This window comes from Entelurus aequoreus, linkage group LG14, assembly GCF_033978785.1.
Source record: "Entelurus aequoreus isolate RoL-2023_Sb linkage group LG14, RoL_Eaeq_v1.1, whole genome shotgun sequence".
Taxonomy (NCBI): Eukaryota; Metazoa; Chordata; class Actinopteri; order Syngnathiformes; family Syngnathidae; genus Entelurus; species Entelurus aequoreus.
In genome coordinates this window covers 34,471,959-34,488,965 of record NC_084744.1, presented here as the reverse complement: position 1 = coordinate 34,488,965, position 17,007 = coordinate 34,471,959, and the positions used below count along the sequence as shown (strand labels likewise).

Here is a 17,007-nt window from a genome sequence, read left to right as displayed (position 1 = left end):
ATGATATCACACACAATTAAACACACTATAGGACTGTTTGTATCACACACAAGTAAACACACTGCAGGACTGCTTGTATCGCATATGATATCACACAGAATTAAACACTGCAGGACTGCTTGTATCACACATGATATCACACACAAGTAAACACACCATAGATAGGGGTGGGGGTGTTGCACTAATATACAACAAAAACTTTAGCCTTACCTCGGACCTAAATAATAAATATAACTCGTTTGAGGTGCTTACTGTGAGGTTTGTCACACCGCTGCCTCTGCACCTGGCTGTCATCTACCGCCCCCCAGGGCCCTATTCGGACTTTATCAATGAATTTTCAGAGTTCGTTGCTGATCTAGTGACGCACGCCGACAATATAATCATAATGGGAGACTTTAACATCCATATGAATACCCCATCGGACCCTCCATGCGTGGCGCTCCAGACTATAATTGATAGCTGTGGTCTTACACAAATAATAAATGAACCCACGCATCGCAACGGTAATACGATAGATCTAGTGCTTGTCAGGGGTGTCACCACCTCTAAAGTTACGATACTCCCGTACACTAAAGTAATGTCCGATCATTACCTTATAAAATTCGAAGTTCTGACTCATTGTCAACAAACTAATAATAATAATAATAACTACTATAGCAGCCGCAACATTAATACTGCCACAACGACGACTCTTACTGACCTACTGCCTTCAGTAATGGCACCATTCCCAAATTATGTGGGCTCTATTGATAACCTCACTAACAACTTTAACGACGCCCTGCGCGACACCATTGATAGTGTAGCACCGCTAAAGCTAAAAAGGGCCCCTAAAAGGCGTACCCCATGGTTTACAGAAGAAACTAAAGCCCAGAAATTATCATGTAGAAAGCTGGAACGCAAATGGCGTGCGACTAAACTTGAGGTTTTCCATCAAGCATGGAGTGATAGTTTAATAACTTATAAACGCATGCTTACCTCAGCTAAAGCTAAATATTACTCAAATCTCATCCACCTCAACAAAAATGATCCTAAATTTTTGTTTAGTACAGTAGCATCGCTAACCCAACAAGGGACTCCTCCCAGTAGCTCCACCCACTCAGCAGATGACTTTATGAATTTCTTTAATAAGAAAATTGAAGTCATTAGAAAAGAGATTAAAGACAATGCATCTCAGCTACAACTGGGTTCTATTAACACAAATACGACGGTATATACGACGGACATTGCCCTCCAAAATAGTTTCTCTCTCTTTGATGAAATAACATTGGAGGAATTGTTAAAATGTGTAAATGGGACAAAACAAACAACATGTTTACTTGACCCAATTCCTGGGAAACTTATCAAGGAGCTTTTTGTTTTATTAGGTCCATCAGTGTTAAATATTATAAACTTATCACTTTCCTCTGGTACTGTTCCTCTAGCATTCAAAAAAGCGGTTATTCATCCTCTACTCAAAAGACCTAACCTCGATCCTGACCTCATGGTGAACTACCGGCCGGTGTCCCACCTACCGTTTATCTCGAAAATTCTCGAAAAAATTGTTGCACAGCAGCTAAATGAACACTTAGCGTCTAACAATCTCTGTGAACCTTTTCAATCCGGTTTCAGGGCAAATCACTCTACGGAGACAGCCCTCGCAAAAATGACTAATGATCTATTGCTAACGATGGATTCTGATGCGTCATCTATGTTGCTGCTTCTTGATCTTAGCGCCGCTTTCGATACTGTTGATCATAATATTTTATTAGAGCGTATCAAAACGCGTATTGGGATGTCAGACTTAGCCTTGTCTTGGTTTAACTCTTATCTTACTGACAGGATGCAGTGCGTCTCCCATAACAATGTGACCTCGGACTATGTTAAGGTAACGTGCGGAGTTCCCCAGGGTTCGGTTCTTGGCCCTGCACTCTTTAGTATTTACATGCTGCCGCTAGGTGACATTATACGCAAATACGGTGTTAGCTTTCACTGTTATGCTGATGACACTCAACTCTACATGCCCCTAAAGCTGACCAACACGCCGGATTGTAGTCAGCTGGAGGCGTGTCTTAATGAAATTAAACAATGGATGTCCGCTAACTTTTTGCAACTCAACGCTAAGAAAACGGAAATGCTGATTATCGGTCCTGCTCAACACCGACATCTATTTAATAATACCACCTTAACATTTGACAACCAAACAATTAAACAAGGCGACTCGGTAAAGAATCTGGGTATTATCTTCGACCCAACTCTCTCGTTTGAGTCACACATTAAGAGTGTTACTAAAACAACTCTCTCGTTTGAGTCACACTTTAAGAGTGTTACTAAAACGGCCTTCTTTCATCTCCGTAATATCGCAAAAATTTGTTCCATTTTGTCCACTAGCGATGCTGAGATCATTATTCATGCGTTCGTTACATCTCGTCTCGATTACTGTAACGTTTTATTTTCGGGCCTCCCTATGTCTAGCATTAAAAGATTACAGATGGTACAAAATGCGGCTGCTAGACTTTTGACAAAAACAAGAAAGTTTGATCATATTACGCCTATACTGGCTCACCTGCACTGGCTTCCTGTGAACCTAAGATGCGACTTTAAGGTTTTACTACTTACGTATAAAATACTACACGGTCAAGCTCCTGCCTATCTTGCCGATTGTATTGTACCATATGTCCCGGCAAGAAATCTGCGTTCAAAGAACTCCGGCTTATTAGTGATTCCCAGAGCCCAAAAAAAGTCTGCGGGCTATAGAGCGTTTTCTATTCGGGCTCCAATACTATGGAATGCCCTCCCGGTAAAAGTTAGAGATGCTACCACAGTAGAAGCATTTAAGTCTCATCTTAAAACTCATTTGTATACTCTAGCCTTTAAATAGACTCCCTTTTTAGACCAGTTGATCTGCCGTTTCTTTTCTTTTCTTTTCTACTCTGCTCCGGGGTGGACCGCTAGCCTGTCCATCAGATGGGGACATCTCTACGCTGCTGACCCGTCTCCGCTCGGGATGGTTCCCGCTGGCCCCACCATGGACTGGACTTTCGCTGATGTGTTGGACTTTCACAATATTATGTCAGACCCACTCGACACCGAGGATGTCGTTGTGGCTTGTACAGCCCTTTGAGACACTTGTGATTTAGGGCTATATAAATAAACATTGATTGATTGATTGATTGATAGGATTGCTTGTATCACACATGATATCACACACAAGTAAAAACACTGCAAGACTGCTTATATCGCATATGATATCACACAGAATTAAACAATGCAGGACTGCTTGTATCACACATGATATCACACACAAGTAAACACACTATAGGACTACTTGTGTCACACATGATATCACACACAAGTAAACACACTATAGGACTGCTTGTATCACACATGATATCACACACAAGTAAACACACTAAAGGACTGCTTGTATCACACATGATATCACACACAATTAAACACACTATAGGACTGTTTGTATCACACACAAGTAAACACACTGCAGGACTGCTTGTATCGCATATGATATCACACAGAATTAAACACGGCAGGACTGCTTGTATCACACATGATATCACACACAAGTAAACACACCATAGGACTGCTTGTATCACACATGATATCACACACAAGTAAAAACACTGCATGACTGCTTATATCGCATATGATATCACACAGAATTAAACAATGCAGGACTGCTTGTATCACACATATCACACACAAGTAAACACACTATAGGACTACTTGTGTCACACATGATATCACACACAAGTAAACACACAATAGGACTGCTTGTATCACACATGATATCACACACAAGTAAACACACTAAAGGACTGCTTGTATCACACATGATATCACACACAAGTAAAAAGACAGTGCAGGACTGCTTGTATCACACACAAGTAAAAAGACCGTGCAGGACTGCTTGTATCACACATGATATCAAACACAAGTAAACACACTATAGGACTGCTTGTATAACACATGATATCACACACAATTAAACACACTATAGGACTGTTTGTATCACACACAAGTAAACACACTGCAGGACTGCTTGTATCGCATATGATATCACACAGAATTAAACACGGCAGGACTGCTTGTATCACACATGATATCACACACAAGTAAACACACCATAGGACTGCTTGTATCACACATGATATCACACACAAGTAAAAACACTGCAAGACTGCTTATATCGCATATGATATCACACAGAATTAAACAATGCAGGACTGCTTGTATCACACATGATATCACACACAAGTAAACACACTATAGGACTACTTGTATCACACATGATATCACACACAAGTAAACACACTATAGGACTGCTTGTATCACACATGATATCACACACAAGTAAACACACTATAGGACTGCTTGTATCACACATGATATCACACACAAGTAAAAAGACAGTGCAGGACTGCTTGTATCACACATGATATCACACACAAGTAAACACACCATAGGACTGCTTGTATCACACATGATATCACACACAAGTAAAAACACTGCAAGACTGCTTATATCGCATATGATATCACACAGAATTAAACAATGCAGGACTGCTTGTATCGCACATGATATCACACACAAGTAAACACACTATAGGACTGCTTGTATCACACATGATATCACACACAAGTAAAAACACTGCAAGACTGCTTATATCGCATATGATATCACACAGAATTAAACAATGCAGGACTGCTTGTATCACACATGATATCACACACAAGTAAACACACTATATGACTACTTGTATCACACATGATATCACACACAAGTAAACACACTATAGGACTGCTTGTATCACACATGATATCATACACAAGTAAACACACTAAAGGACTGCTTGTATCACACATGATATCACACACAAGTAAAAAGACCGTGCAGGACTGCTTGTATCACACAAGTAAAAAGACCGTGCAGGACTGCTTGTATCACACATGATATCAAACACAAGTAAACACACTATAGGACCGCGTGTATCACACATGATATCACACACAAGTAAAAAGACAGTGCAGGACTGCTTGTATCACACATGATATCACACACAAGTAAAAAGACCGTGCAGGACTGCTTGTATCACACATGATATCACAAACAAGTCAAAAGACCGTACAGGACTGCTTGTATCTCACATGATATCAAACACAAGTAAACACACTATAGGACTGCTTGTATCACACATGATATCACACACAAGTAAAAAGACAGTGCAGGACTGCTTGTATCACTCATGATATCACACACAAGTAAAAAGACCGTGCAGGACTGCTTGTATCACACATGATATCAAACACAAGTAAACACACTATAGGACTGCTTGTATCACACATGATATCACACACAAGTAAAAAGACAGTGCAGGACTGCTTGTATCACACATGATATCACACACAAGTAAAAAGACAGTGCAGGACTAATTGTATCACACATGATATCACACACAAGTAAAAAGACCGTGCAGGACTGCTTGTATCACACATGATATCAAACACAAGTAAACACACTATAGGACTGCTTGTATCACACATGATATCACACACAAGTAAAAAGACAGTGCAGGACTGCTTGTATCACACATGATATCTCACAAGTAAACACACTGCAGGACTGCTTGTATCACACATGATATCACACACAAGTAAAAAGACCGTGCAGGACTGCTTGTATCGCACATGATATCACACCTGGGTGTGTGTGGGAGGGAGAGGTGTGTGTGAGACTGTGATGGTGGGAGAAGGAGCTAACACGCTGCAGAGGGAAGACCAGTGACTTGCTCTGAGGGACACAGTGGAGAGACGAGGTGTCCACCACAGCGTCCGTGTTCAGACCCACTTCCTGCACACACACACACACACATTACTTATGTCATGCTAGCATGCTAACGTTAGCCTCTTACAGTGACAACAGTTAGCACACTTGCAAGAGTCTCAAAATACTCCAATTCTACATTGAAATCCTCCAAATGAGCTCAAATGCTAGCATGCTAATGTTAGCATGCTAATGTTAGCTTCTTATAGTGAGAACAGTTAGCATACTTGCAAGATGTCGGCAAGGCTCAAAATACTCCAATTCTACATTGAAATCCTCCAAATGAGCTCAAATGCTAGCATGCTAATGTTAGCTTCTTATAGTGAGAACAGTTAGCATACTTGCAAGATGTCGGAAAGTCTCAAAATACTCCAATTCTACATTGAAATCATCCAAATGAGCTCAAATGCTAGCATCCTAACATTAGCATGCTAATGTTAGCTTCTTATAGTGAGAACAGTTAGCATACTTGCAAGATGTAGGCAAGGCTCAAAATACTCCAATTCTACATTGAAATGATCCAAATGAGCTAAAATGCTAGCATGCTAGTGTTAGCTTCTTATAGTGAGAACAGTTAGCATTCTTGCAAGATGTCGGCAAGGCTCAAAATACTCCAATTCTACATTGAAATCATCCAAATGAGCTCAAATGCCAGCATGCTAACATTAGCATGCTAATGTTAGCATGATGACATAGGGAAAGTAAACACATTTTAAGATGGCACCAAGTATCAAAAAGCCTTGATTTTGAAGTTTAAAAATGAATCAATTAGCTAAAATGCTAGCATAAAACGCTAGCATGCTAATTTTAGCATGATAGCATAGGAAAAAGTTAGCATACTTCTAAAACGGCGCATGGTATCAAGGATCATTATGTTGACGTTTAAACCAATACATTAGCTAAAATGCTAGCATGCTAACATTAGAATGCTAGTCATTAAAGGACTTAAAAGGACTCCAAGGACATCACAGGACTCCAAGGACATCACAGGACTTTAAAGGCCCTCTCCATCCGAGAGGAGGATGTACGCCGGCAGTTCTTGAAGCTGAATACGCGGAAGGCCCCCGGTCCGGATGGTGTCTCCCCCTCCACTCTCAGACACTGTGCGGATCAACTGGCTCCTGTCTTCACTGACATTTTTTAACACCTCTCTGGAGCTATGCCGCGTGCCGTCCTGCTTTAAGACCTCCACCATTGTCCCTGTCCCCAAGAAAGCACGGACCACAGGACTTAATGACTACAGGCCGGTTGCGCTGACGTCTGTGGTCATGAAGTCCTTTGAGCGCTTGGTGCTGCCCCACCTCAAGGACATCACCGCCCCCCTCACTGCAGTTCGCCTACAGAGCCAACAGGTCTGTGGATGATGCAGTGAACCTGGCCCTCCACTTCATCCTGGAGCATCTAGACTCCCCAGGAACCTACGCTAGGATCCTGTTTGTGGACTTCGGCTCTGCCTTCAACACCATACTCCCTGGACTGCTACGAAACAAGCTCTACCAGCTCAGCTCTGCAGTTGGATCAATGACTTCCTGACAGACCGAAGACAGCACGTGCGGCTGGGGAAGATTGTCGCGGACAGTGGAACCACGAACACTGGTACTCCTCAGGGCTGTGTACTCTCCCCCTGGCTCTTCTCCCTGTATACAAACTGTTAGAATAATTGTTTCTGAATTATGACAAAAACCTTTGTGTTACATTGAGTTCTGTCAAGTAAGAAGACAAAAGCTGTCTTTGAAACCTACCAAGAAGAATGCTGGTAAAACTCCACCGTGTAAGGGGGGGAGCCACATGAAGGGTTTTCGGTTTTCTCTCATGTATGGTAATCAACAGAAGGATGTTGTTCCGGCCCAAGGACTTCAAAGCGGAGAGACGACAGGATCTGCCCAATTTCCAGACGAACTCTTTTTGAAGTACCGTATTTCTTTGAATAGCCGCCGGGGCGCTAATTAATTTAAAACCTCTTCTCACTCCTGCGTTTACCAAAAGCATGCGGGATTGGCAAGCATGCGCTAATTATTTTAAAACCTCTTCTCAATCCGGCGCTTACCTTATCATGAAAATCACATTTAATAAAAAAAACGTTATTATGGTCTCACCTTTAGGTATAAATGAGTCCATGCGCAGCTCCTATAGAAGTCTTCCTTATCTTTCTTCAGTTTTAAAAGTCTCTCTGTCTCGATGGAGATCTTCCTTTAAGTATTACCTCCTGCTTCGATTGAAAGTCCAGTTTAGAAAACTGTTTTATTTTAGATATGTAATCCTCCATGGTAAAAGTGCAAGCAAACAATGGCTGCTCACTCTTGCCGTGTGTTGTCTTCTTCTGCAGCACCAGTCTTCTGCAGTACCAGCAGTCGCAAGAAGGATCACTAGCGCCCTCTACCACCAGGAGGCGGAAGTCATTTAATGACTCGTATTTGACCCGGCGGAAGTGCCAAGCATGCGCTAATTATTTTGCGAAACGAGTTTGACCCGGTTGTAATTCTAGGCAGGCGAATACTATATTCCCGGCGGCGATTCAAGGAAATACGGTATTTTATGGACCTCTTTTTGAACTATTTTACCAACTCTTTTTGAACTGACCTTTTCTGTGAATAGTTTACGACTTTTTCTGTGAACTTTTTGCGACCTTTGTCCTTTGGAAACAGTCGTGGCCATGGGGTCGGGGAGGGTCCAAAATAAAAGAAGGAGGCATACAATCTTTTGGCGGAGCGCGCTGGAGATTGTAGAAGGGTACAATGTCCGGGCGACTCTCCTCAATATATTGAGTCCTAATTGAATTCTGTCTCTGTTTAATTCTTTGCCTCTTTTCTTGTTTAATAGATGTCATCAGTGTTTGAACCTGACACAAACTGCTGCACCTCCAGCAGTCACCAGTCCGTAAAACTGCTCAAGTTTGCGGACGACACCACCCTCCCGGCCCACCTCTCTACAGGAGAGAGGTGGACCGGCTGGCGTCCTGGTGCAGCCTCAACAACCTGGAGCTGAACGCCCAGAAAACAGTGGAGATGATCGTGGACTTCAGGAAAGTCACAGCCCCACCATCCCCCCTCACCCTGATTGACTCTCCCACCCCCGTCTCCATTGTGGACTCCTTCCGTTTCTTGGGCACCACCATCACCCAGGACCTCAAGTGGGAGCCGACCATCAGCTCCCTCTTTAAGAAGACCCAGCAGAGGATGTACTTCCTGCGGCAGCTGAGGAAACTTAAGGTGCCGACCGAGATGCTGGTGCAGTTTTACTCAGCCACCATCGAGTCCATCCTGACCTCCTCCATCACCGTGTGGTTCACAGTCCAGGATAAGCATGGACTGCAGCGCATGGTACGTGCTGCTGAGAAGGTGATTGGCTGCAAGCTCCCATCCCTCCAGGACCTGTTCTCCTCCAGGACCAGGAGGCGTGTGGGTCGGATCACAGCTGACTCTTCTCACCCTGGACACACACTATTCTCCCCTCTCCCCTCAGGCAGGAGACTACGGTCCATCCAGACCCACACCTCCTGCCACCTGAACAGTTTTTTCCCCTCGGCCATCAGGCACATGAACAATAACAAGATCCGATAGCTCAGTTACAGCTCATGTTATTACCAAATCGGTGTTCTATGTTCTATGTTGCACCAAGAACTATTCCTAGTCTCTGAACCCGTTCTCAAACAATGGCAATAAAAACTCTTCTGATTCTGATTCTGATGTATATTTACAGTACATAGTACAAAAAACCAAGCACCTTGTGTCTCAGCGTCGGGATGACCCTCTCGTAGAATTCTGGATGCTGGTGAGTCTCCTGAAAACCAATCAGAAATCCTTCATGACATATTGTCACTCCAGCAGCACTGAGAGCCGACTCAGTCAAACTAGGGACTGAAATGTAAAGTAAGGCTCCACTTCTCCACCACCGGGTTAGCTTGACGCTAAGTGCTGATTAGCAATTGGCAACGTGACCACGTCCAAAGCCACTTACAGTACTAAGACTTTGTGGGGCGCACCTTGATGAGCATTTCCAGCTCCATCCTGAGACTCATAACCTCCACGGCCACGGCGGCCACTCGGCCCACGTCGGGGTCGGTGATGTCATCGGGGAAGCTGAGGCCGTCTGGCTGCTGATTGGAGTAACCATAGAGACCCAGGACGGCCCGCCCCCCCTGGGGGGGACACGCACCACCACAACACCACCTTAGACTCATAGAACTTGGTACTGTTAGCATGCTTGAGTGTGTGTTTTCATTTGTGTGTCCGTATTTTCATTTGTGTGCGTAAAAAAAAATAAAAATGTTTTTACACCATGACTAGGGATGGTTGTTTGGTTTGTGTCATACAAATACATGCTGTGCTGTTATTTCTAAGTACCTTCAAGGGTCATTGATGTGATTCACTCACATTGTCCACTAGATGTCATTGTTGGGACGTCTGTTTACACGCTCAACACACAAAATGTAATGTTCTCGTTTACACAAATGTGATTACAGACATTATTTTAATCACACACACAAATCTAAATTCAGACACCTTTTAAATCACACATACAAATCTAAACAAAAACACACTTTTTTAAATCACAAACAAATCTAAATACGGACACACATTTTTTTTTAAGAGCACACACAAATCTAAATAAAGACATTTTTCAATCACAAACACAAATTTAAATATGGACACACATGTATTTACATCTCACACACAAATCTAAATATGGACACATTTTTAAAATCACACACACAAATCTTAATACAGACACACATTTATTTAAATCTCAAACAAATCTAAATAAGCACACACATTTATTTTAATACCACACACAGATTGACATACAGACACACACAGACAGGTGAATGGGATTTTACACACACACACACACACACACACACACACACACACACACACACACACACACACACACACACACACACACACACACACACACACACACACACACACAGATTGACACACACACACACATACAGACAGGCGAATGGGATTTTACACACACACACTGACATACACACACATACAGACAGGTGAATGGGATTACACACACACACACACACACACACACACACACACACACACACACACACACACACACACACACACACACACACACACACAGACAGGTGAATGGGATTACACACACAGATTGACATACAGGCACACACAGACAGGTGAATGGGATTACACACACACACACACACACACACACACACACACACACACACACACAGATTGACATACAGACACACACAGACAGGTGAATGGGATTACACACACATATTGACATACAGACACACACAGACAGGTGAATGTGATTACACACACACACAGACTGACATACAGACACACACAGACAGGTGAATGTGATTACACGCACACACAGATTGACATACAGACACACACAGACAGGTGAATGGGATTACACACACACACAGACTGACATACACATACAGACACACACAGACAGGTGAATGGGATTACACACACATAGATTTTCATACAGACACACACAGACAGGTGAATGGGATTACACACACACACACACACACACAGATTGACATACACACACACAGACAGATTGACATACACACACACACAGACAGGTGAATGTGATTACACACACACAGATTGACATACAGACACACACAGACAGGTGAATGTGATTACACACACACACACACAGATTGACATACAGACACACACACAGACAGGTGAATGTGATTACACACACACAGATTGACATACAGACAGACATGTGAATGTGATTACACACACACAGATTGACATACACACACACACAGACAGGTGAATGTGATTACACACACACACACAGATTGACATACAGACACACAGACAGACAGGTGAATGTGATTACACACACACAGATTGACATACAGACAGACATGTGAATGTGATTACACACACACAGATTGACATACACACACACACACAGACAGGTGAATGTGATTACACACACACACACAGATTGACATACAGACACACAGACAGACAGGTGAATGTGATTACACACACACAGATTGACATACAGACAGACAGGTGAATGTGATTACACACACACAGATTGACATACAGACACACACAGACAGGTGAATGTGATTACACACACAGATTGACATACAGACACACAGACAGGTGAATGTGATTACACACAAACACAGATTGACATACAGACACACACAGACAGGTGAATGTGATTACACACACAGATTGACATACAGACACACAGACAGACAAGTGAATGTGATTACACACACACAGATTGACATAAAGACAGACAGGTGAATGTGATTACACACACACAGATTGACATACACACACACACAGACAGGTGAATGTGATTACACACACAGATTGACATACAGACACACAGACAGGTGAATGTGATTACACACACACACACATATTGACATACAGACACACACAGACAGGTGAATGTGATTACACACACACAGATTGACATAGACACACACAGACAGGTGAATGTGATTACACACACAGATTGACATACAGACACACACAGACAGGTGAATGTGATTACACACACAGAGATTGACATAGACACACACAGACAGGTGAATGTGATTACACACACAGATTGACATACAGACACACAGACAGGTGAATGTGATTACACACACACACACAGATTGACATACAGACACACAGACAGACAGGTGAATGTGATTACACACACACAGATTGACATAAAGACAGACAGGTGAATGTGATTACACACACACAGATTGACAGACAGACAGACAGGTGAATGTGATTACACACACACAGATTGACATACAGACACACAGACAGGTGAATGTGATTACACACACACAGATTGACATACACGCACACACAGACAGGTGAATGTGATTACACACACACAGATTGACATACAGACACACAGACAGACAGGTGAATGTGATTACACACACACAGATTGACATACACGCACACACAGACAGGTGAATGTGATTACACACACACAGATTGACACACAGACAGACAGGTGAATGTGATTACACACACACAGATTGACATACAGACACACAGACAGGTGAATGTGATTACACACACACAGATTGACATACACGCACACACAGACAGGTGAATGTGATTACACACACACAGATTGACATACAGACACACAGACAGACAGGTGAATGTGATTACACACACACAGATTGACATAAAGACAGACAGGTGAATGTGATTACACACACACAGATTGACAGACAGACAGGTGAATGTGATTACACACACACAGATTGACATACAGACACACAGACAGGTGAATGTGATTACACACACACAGATTGACATACACGCACACACAGACAGGTGAATGTGATTACACACACACAGATTGACATACAGACACACAGACAGACAGGTGAATGTGATTACACACACACAGATTGACATACACGCACACACAGACAGGTGAATGTGATTACACACACACAGATTGACACACAGACAGACAGGTGAATGTGATTACACACACACAGATTGACATACACGCACACACAGACAGGTGAATGTGATTACACACACACAGATTGACATACACGCACACACAGACAGGTGAATGTGATTACACACACACAGATTGACAGACAGACAGACAGGTGAATGTGATTACACACACACAGATTGACATACAGACACACAGACAGGTGAATGTGATTACACACACACACACACAGATTGACACACAGACAGACAGGTGAATGTGATTATTGACATATAGATAGAAGATGTAGTACCCTGAGGACCAACACCAGGGAATGAGTCAAAAAAAGAAGAAGTCCACACCTGTGCTGGCAGGTGCTCACCTGGATGGCGTCCACGGTGGCTCTGAAGACGGGGTTGTTGTGCTTGACGGTCCTCCAGTACTTGGGTCTGTTGGGGTTGGTCAGGTTGCAGCCGTACTTCTCCAGGATGTTCAAGGCCGTGGACAAGCGCTGCAGAGAGGCCAGCGTCTGAGGACGAGGCAGGAAACCAGCCAAAGACTTTCACATTAAAAGTTGCAATCAAATATTCAGAAACCGTAGACAGAGAAAATAGCGTAAATTACCGACAAGAAGACACTACTTTTTTCCCACGCTTTGGACCCTGCGGCTAATTTATAGATTTTTTTTTATAGTCAACAAATTTTCACATTACACCGACAGAGACACTGAAAAGGTGTGTTATTGATTGTGCTACAGCGCCATCTTTTGGACGAGTTCGCTCTCTGCCGGTGCTACTTCCTGTTTCGAGCCCTGAACCCGAACTACAACCGTCCATAGCGTTTCTGCTCGAAAGGATTCCTCATTCATCACCAGCAGCGTTGTTAAGTTTTACAATATGACTAAAACAATTCTGTGTGTGATGTCTGGAGGCGTGTTTTCATGCATTTCCTAGTGTAATGACGCTAACGTCGTTAGCATTAGCTAATATGCTAACAAATTACTCCAAGCAAGGTTTGTAAGTTTTACAATATAACTACAACAGTTCTTACTGACTAAAGTGTCCCATGTGTGATGTCTGTAGGAGTGTTTGCATGCATATTTGTACGTGCTATTGTCATGTAATCAAGCTAGCATCGTTAGCATTAGCTAATGTGCTAACAAATCACTCCAAGCCTACGTTTGTAAGTTTTACAATATAACTACAACAATTCTTACTGACTAAAGTGTCCCATGTGTGATGTCTGTAGGAGTGTTTGCATGCATATTTGTACGTGCTATTGTCATGTAATCAAGCTAGCATCGTTAGCATTAGCTAATGTGCTAACAAATCACCCCAGACAAGGTTTGTAAGTTTTACAATATAACTACAACAGTTTTTACTGAATAAAGTGTCCCATGTGTGATGTCTGTAGGAGTGTTTTCTACATATTCGTACGTGCTATCCTAACATAACCAAGCTAGCGTCGTTAGCATTAGCTAATATGCTAACAAATCACTCCAAGCAACGTTTGTAAGTTTTACAATATAACTACAACAATTCTTACTGACTAAAGTGTCCCATGTGTGATGTCTGTAGGAGTGTTTTCTACATATTCGTACGTGCTATCCTAACATAACCAAGCTAGCGTTGTTAGCATTAGCTAATGTGCTAAAAAATCGCTCCAAGCAAGGTTTGTAAGTTTTACAATATAACTACAACAATTCTTACTTACCAAAGTGTCCCATGTGTGATTTCTGTAGGAGTGTTTTCATGCATATTTGTACATGTAATCAAGCTAGCGTCGTTAGCATTAGCTCATATGCTAACAAATCACTCCAAGCAATGTTTGTAAGTTTTACAATATAACTACAACAATTCTTACTTACCAAAGCGTCCCATGTGTGATGTCTGTAGGAGTGTTTGCATGCACATTTGTACGTGCTATAGTAATACAGTCAAAATAAAGTCGTTAACATGAGCTAACATGCTAACAGGTTTAAAAGTGTCTGTGTTAGTATTATTAACTTGCATTCTTTTTGTGTTGTTTCACTTCCTCCGTAAATTCACCAAAACATCACAGTGGAGCTATTGAGTCTGTTTTGCTGATTGTGTTTTGTTTGATCAGCCGTTTTACTGCCCTGTTACAGACACTGTTTGTAAACCATTAAGGTGTGAAAATACACATTTACTAAATATTTCGCAGCGTTATGTATCTGTGGCTTATAGTCCGGTGCGGCTAATATATGTAAAAAATATTTAAATTTCTTAACAAAATGTAGTGGGTGTGGCTTGTATATTGCTGCGCTCAATAGCCCGGAAAGAATGGTATGGTATTTGTGCCCATTGTGCGTCATCCGACGATAAGACGTGACTTACCTCCTTCCTGTTGCTGCCAAAGCTGTTGTGGACCACCATGCTCTCTGCAGCGATGTGCAGGTATTTGGAGCAGGGCGGTAAGGGCAGCAGAGCCATTGCCATCACCCCTGCACGCACCTCCAGCACCCTGCTGCCCGAGTACAGGCACACCTCTGCCTGGCTGCGCGCCTCACGCAGCTGCTCCGATAGCGAGGGCATCCTGCACACATTTAGTGGAAAATGGATGGATGGATATATACATATATTCATAAATACATACATGCATCGCTCCTCTTTTACGTGGGATTTACAATGTTAACTATGAACAACAAAACACTGAATATTAAAAACATATGAACATCGCTCCTCTTTTACGTGGGATTTACAATGTTAACTATGAACAACAAAACACTGAATATTAACAACATATGAACATCGCTCCTCCGCGGGCCGTATTCTGCCCAGGTCTGTTGTAGATGAATTGTGTAATAATACCATGAAGTAAATCCATGCGGCCCTCAAAGGAAATCAAACTCTGTTATATAATTATCAGTGTAACAACTGATAGTATTTTTAATCAAATATATATTCTGATAGTTTTAGAACCAGTAACAACCAGCTGTGGATCCAGAATGGCCGCCGTGCCATACTTTGGACAACCCTACTCATAAGTCATCAGGTCAAAAACGGTGAGCTTGCACACGATATAAAACCTAAATGACAAAAGTTAATTTTTTTATTTTTTATTATGACATTATTTCATATTTTTATTTTCATTTTGAACCGATTGAGACGATTGGAGCCGTCAGTCACGTGACGTCCACCTGCGTAAGCTAGCATGTTACGAGTGGAGGAAAAAGAGCAGAAGGGGCGTCTTGTAACCGCCACAAAAACGTCACATGTGAGCGCGGCTTTCCTACCTCCTTTTGCCGGCAACACGGCGGAGAAAGGCCGGTCCTGTCGTCCGTGTCGAGGGGCTTTTGTATTGGCGGCTCCTCAGCACTCCTCTGCCGCAGCAACATCAGCATCGCAGCGTGACGTCATACGCACATTACGTACGCACATTATTGCTGCTACTCACCTTACGGGGCGTGGTGAGTTCAAGGAAACTCGGCAAATATTAACCGGCGGGACAAATGTACTGTTTCAACTTGGAATATATTTTATTTTAAACAGAATTAGCTCGCCGTCTGTTGGAAAAAACAACATTTTTAAATCGAATTTGAGCGAATGAGAGAAGGTTTTTATTGTTTTGTTTTTTATTGTACAAACCAACATATATTCAGAATGTACACAACAATCTAAGGCACTTTCATCATAACAATGTTCAACATCCACCAGGTTGAGCAATTATTGTCTTTAACAAGGTCAAGGAAGGAGAATAAAAGCAAATACAAAT

The 17,007-nt window shown here is 42.3% G+C and overlaps 1 protein-coding gene across 5 annotated transcripts in view; it reads right to left on the bottom strand.

Moving 5' to 3' along the window:
• LOC133664786 (E3 ubiquitin-protein ligase RNF31-like) overlaps positions 1-16,652 on the bottom strand; it is an 80,267-nt gene extending 63,615 nt beyond the window's left edge. Inside the window, exons 1-7 of one of the 5 annotated variants that reach the window (XM_062069691.1) lie at positions 16,529-16,652; positions 15,630-15,828; positions 13,655-13,801; positions 9,797-9,952; positions 9,538-9,594; positions 7,353-7,451; positions 5,691-5,841 (exon numbers count right to left, since the gene is read on the bottom strand). In XM_062069691.1, coding sequence (XP_061925675.1) covers positions 5,691-5,841; positions 7,353-7,451; positions 9,538-9,594; positions 9,797-9,952; positions 13,655-13,801; positions 15,630-15,827 — 808 coding nt within the window. In that variant the 5' untranslated portion in view covers position 15,828; positions 16,529-16,652. Of the gene's footprint in view, positions 1-5,690; positions 5,842-6,807; positions 7,311-7,352; positions 7,452-9,537; positions 9,595-9,796; positions 9,953-13,654; positions 13,802-15,629; positions 15,829-16,528 lie in introns of those variants that run through there. The other 4 variants (XM_062069692.1, XM_062069693.1, XM_062069694.1 and 1 more) reach the window with 4 other exon arrangements.
• Positions 16,653-17,007: the final 355 nt, after the last annotated feature.